Raw genomic sequence first — 4,432 nt, forward strand, 5'->3', positions numbered from 1 at the left:
GAAATCCTACACGGAAAGCACAACACGCAGACGGTATCTACAATTTTGTATCAAAACGGCTCCTCTATGAATTCTCCTCCTACCATACAACACATAGATGCTACCATTCAAATACTACTCATAAAAACCCCCAATTCCTAAATTAGGGTTTCATCAATATTAACAAAACATTATAGAAATTATATTAAAAGCTTACCCTCGACGCAAGGAATCCAACGACACAAACTACGATACGAACTGACCGTCTGAACTCCGGGAATTGTCAAGAACGCGATTAGGAAGAAGACTAGTTGCTTTCTCTCTTAAACAGGTTTTAGGTTTTGTAAAAAGTGATTTAGAACAAAGACGAATATGTTTAAATACCTTAATCGCGTAATTAACAAAACCCGAGAAAACTCCCCCGTAAAACCGGACACTCGATCGAGTAACTGACGTACTCGATCGAGTACCCCCCTACTCGATCGAGTGCCCCAGCTACTCGATCGAGTGCCCAACAGGTCAGAAACTATTTAACTTCGCAACTTGCCCTTACTCGACAGAGTAAGGGCTACTCGATAGAGTACCCCAAGACATATAAATACGGAGTATTACAGTATGAAGAAACCAGCAGAAGGTCACGCTGATCATCAAAAATGGATACAGGTGGATTATATGGTTACGAATTGGATTTTAAACACTATTGTTGAAGCAATATCTGGTGATTTTGATTATATTCTGAGTTCTAAGCAATTGTGGGATGATCTTGTTGAAAGATATGGACAAACGAATGGTCCTAGGTACTTTGAGATTGGAAAAGAGTTGTATAATTTGCAACAAGGCAATTTATCCATGGCTGAGTATTATGGAAGGATGAAGTATCTTTGGGAGGAACTACAGAACATTGAAGGAATTCCTGAATGTGTCTGTGGAGTTCTTGAAAAATGTTCGTGTAGTATGATAAAGAGGTTCATAGAAGCTGAGAACAACAGGAGGCTCATTCAATTCCTTATGGGAGTTGATCCTGCATATGATACTTTGAGGCAACTATTGTTGGCACACGATCCTCTACCAACTCTGAATCAAGCTTTCTCAAGACTTTTACAAGCTGAAAGTCAAAGATCAGTCTCATTAAAAGTTTCGCCTGTTGAAGAGTCTACTGCATTATATGTTGCTAAGAATTTCAATCAAAGGAGTTTCAACACATCCAGGGGTGCGTCTTCTAATGCAACCAGGAACGTCTTTCCGGGTTCTACAGAGAACAAGGATTACCGAGATTTCAAGAAGCCAAAGGTTTACAACAAAGAAGGAAAAGAAGAAGAGGTCAGTAAGCCAATGTTCTGTAGATACTGCAAAAAGGACAATCACAACATTGAGAATTGCCGTCAACTTGAGTACAAAAGGAGACAACAAGGAGGACAAGAAGGAAGATCTTATGGAAATCCTGGAAATTCACGATTTGCAGCTTTCGCTTCTGAAGAAAGTCCAGACGACCCTCTGGAATTAGACAAGAATTCAATGATGCAATACAGACCTTCTTTTTCTCATCAATCTGACAACAATAATTTTGTCAGTCGTGCAGGTCAAGGTCAAGGTCAAGGTCAATCTGCACATCCTTCGGTTTATCCCATGGGCATCGATGAGAATTATCTTGCAAGCGTGATTCAGCGTGTGGTGAAGAATATGAATATCACTCCGCAGACTGGTAAATCTACCAGTACTGCAAATTTTGCCAACTTTGCAGGTATGCATTCTGCATTATCTGCGACTAATGTACATATTGAGAGTCAGTTTAAGCATTGGATCATAGACACGGGCGCATCTGACCATATGAGTCCATGGTTATCGTTATTTATGAATTTAAGGAAACTCAATCATTATCTTTGCATAAATTTACCTGATGGCAGAGTCAAAACTATCACACAAATTGGAGATATAAGGATAAATGCGTCTATTTTGCTTAGAAATGTGTTATTTGTTCCTGATTTTCGCCACAATCTATTATCTGTTGGGAGATTGGCTGTGGATTCTGGCTTGCAAGTGTTGTTTGATAACAAGGGCTGCCTGTTTCAGGACCCTACAACTAAGACTAATGTGGCATATGGTGTGAAAGATTTTGGTTTGTACAAGCTGCTCGTCAATCAAGCAAGCTTACATCAATACACAAGGTTGGAAGAGAAAAATATATGTAGCTCTCTCAATCATGTGTCTAAACAGTTATCAACTGTTGATCCTCATGTTAGTCTTTTACATGCTAGACTAGGGCATAGTTCAGTTACAAAGATGCTTCATGTACCTGGCAATATGTGTAAAAGTGTGACTAAGCTCGACTGTGAAATTTGTCTTAAGTCTAAGTTTCATCAGTTTCCCTTTCCTAAAAGTCAATCCAGAGCACTTCATGTATTTGATTTGGTACATGTTGACCTATGGGGCCCTTATAAGATTCCAAATATTTCTGGTGCCACTTATTTTCTTACAATTTTGGATGATCACACAAGAACCACATGGACTCATTTGTTGAAAGATAAATATAGTGTGTATTACACTATATCTGCCTTTATTGCCTATGTTAAGAATCAGTTTCATACAACTATAAAACAAATCAGGAGTGATAATGGGACAGAGATAGTCCAGGGCTCTTGTGCAAGGTTGTTTGCAGACAAAGGAATTGTTCTTCAGCATAGCATTCCAGGTGTGCCTCAACAAAATGGTCGAGTTGAACGCAAGCATAGACATTTGCTTGAAACAACTCGTGCAATTCGTTTTCATGCTAATCTGCCCAAACGTTTCTGGGGTAAATGCCTTCTTGCAGCTACTCACATCATAAATCTATTACCCTCTTCTGTACTCAATTGGAAAATTCCTATTGAGTTATTATTTTATAAAGAGGCTGATTATAGTAGTTTAAAAGTGGTTGGTTACCTCTGTTATGCATATAATAGAGATATTCATAGAGATAAGTTTGATTCTCGTGCAAGAAGAAGTATTTTGCTTGGTTATCCTCATGGGACAAAAGGATACAAATTATATGACTTAGATAATAATAAGGTTTTTCTAAGCAGAGATGTGCGTTTCTATGAGCATATTTTTCCTTTCCAATCATCTTCCAAGGGTATATTTCCTCCCCATGAGTCTTTATTACCTTTGGTAAATTCTATTCCTAATGATGTTCATATTTCATCAAATAGAGATTCAGCTGATATACATTCCAGAAGCACTGATACAGACATTTCTCCTGGTGTTGACATTCATTCTTCTCCTGGTAATTCTGACATTCCTTCTTCTACCGCTGATGCTGGTATACTCAATGCAAGACCTCTCATCACAGAGCCTAGGAAATCGAGCAGGCCTAGACAATTATCCACAAGATTGCAGAATTGTCTATTACCAAATTTGTATGTTCTTCCTAATTCTAATATTTCTAATGCTTTTAATGTTAATACTATATGTTCCTCTCTTCATGATCATAGTCCAGAATTCAAGCATTCTCTGGCTAATGTTTTGGCAAAGCCTGAACCAATCACTTATTCTTAAGTTGTTAAAGACGAGAATTGGGTCAAGGCAATGAGTCAGGAACTTCAAGCTCTTGATGTCAATCATACTTGGGATTTAGTTCCTCTACCTGCTGGGCACACTCCCATTGGTTGCAAATGGATTTACAAGCTCAAATTCAAACCAGATGGTACCATTGAACGCTACAAAGCTCGTTTGGTTGCAAAAGGGTACAAGCAAATTGAAGGAAAAGATTACAAACATACGTTCTCACCAGTAGCAAAGTTTGCTACTGTGCGAACTGTAATGGCTTTAGTAGCATCTAAGAATTGGCCCCTCTTTCAGTTAGACATTAACAATGCATTTTTGCACGGATATCTTGATGAAACTGTCTATATGGAACCTCCACCAGGATACACAAAGGATCAACCTGGGCAAGTCTGTCATTTAAAGCGCTCTCTCTATGGATTAAAGCAAGCAAGTCGTCAATGGAACATTGAATTATCTCGGTTTTTAATGAAAGAATTAGGATTCAGCCAGTCCAAGCACGATTATTCTTTATTCACAAAGATTCAGGGTTCTCATTTCACAATAATACTGGTGTACGTTGATGATCTATTAATTACTGGATCTAATTCTTCCTATATTACTTCAATCAAACAAGCACTTGACAAGCAATTCACAATCAAGGACCTTGGCCTCATGCGTTTTTTTTTGGAGTATAGGTAGCCCGAAATGGCAAGGGCATTATTCTAAACCAAAGGAAATATATAGTTGATCTTCTTCTTGAAACAGGTCTGCAAGATTGCAAGCCTGCACTTATTCCATTTCCTCATGGTGTTAAGCTTTCAATTGAAGATGGCGACTTATTACCAGATGCAGAGCCATATAGAAGACTTGTTGGGCACTTGCTCTATCTCAATTTAACTCGTCCTGACATTTTTTTTTTATGTCCAGCAATTGT

General features: G+C 38.3%; 1 protein-coding gene across 1 annotated transcript; it reads left to right on the forward strand.

The window, feature by feature from the left end:
* The first annotated feature begins 594 nt into the window (after positions 1 to 594).
* Positions 595 to 3,510, forward strand: LOC141654924 (uncharacterized). Its single transcript, XM_074462032.1, has one exon. The coding sequence runs from the start codon at positions 595 to 597 to the stop codon at positions 3,508 to 3,510; it is 2,916 nt and encodes a 971-aa protein (XP_074318133.1).
* Positions 3,511 to 4,432: the final 922 nt, after the last annotated feature.

This window comes from Silene latifolia, chromosome 5, assembly GCF_048544455.1.
Source record: "Silene latifolia isolate original U9 population chromosome 5, ASM4854445v1, whole genome shotgun sequence".
Lineage (NCBI taxonomy): Eukaryota > Viridiplantae > Streptophyta > Magnoliopsida > Caryophyllales > Caryophyllaceae > Silene > Silene latifolia.

Coding starts and splice junctions, on each gene's coding strand:
- LOC141654924 (XM_074462032.1), top strand. CDS start 595: ATGAAGAAACCAGCAGAAGGTCACGCTGATCATCAAAAATGGATACAG.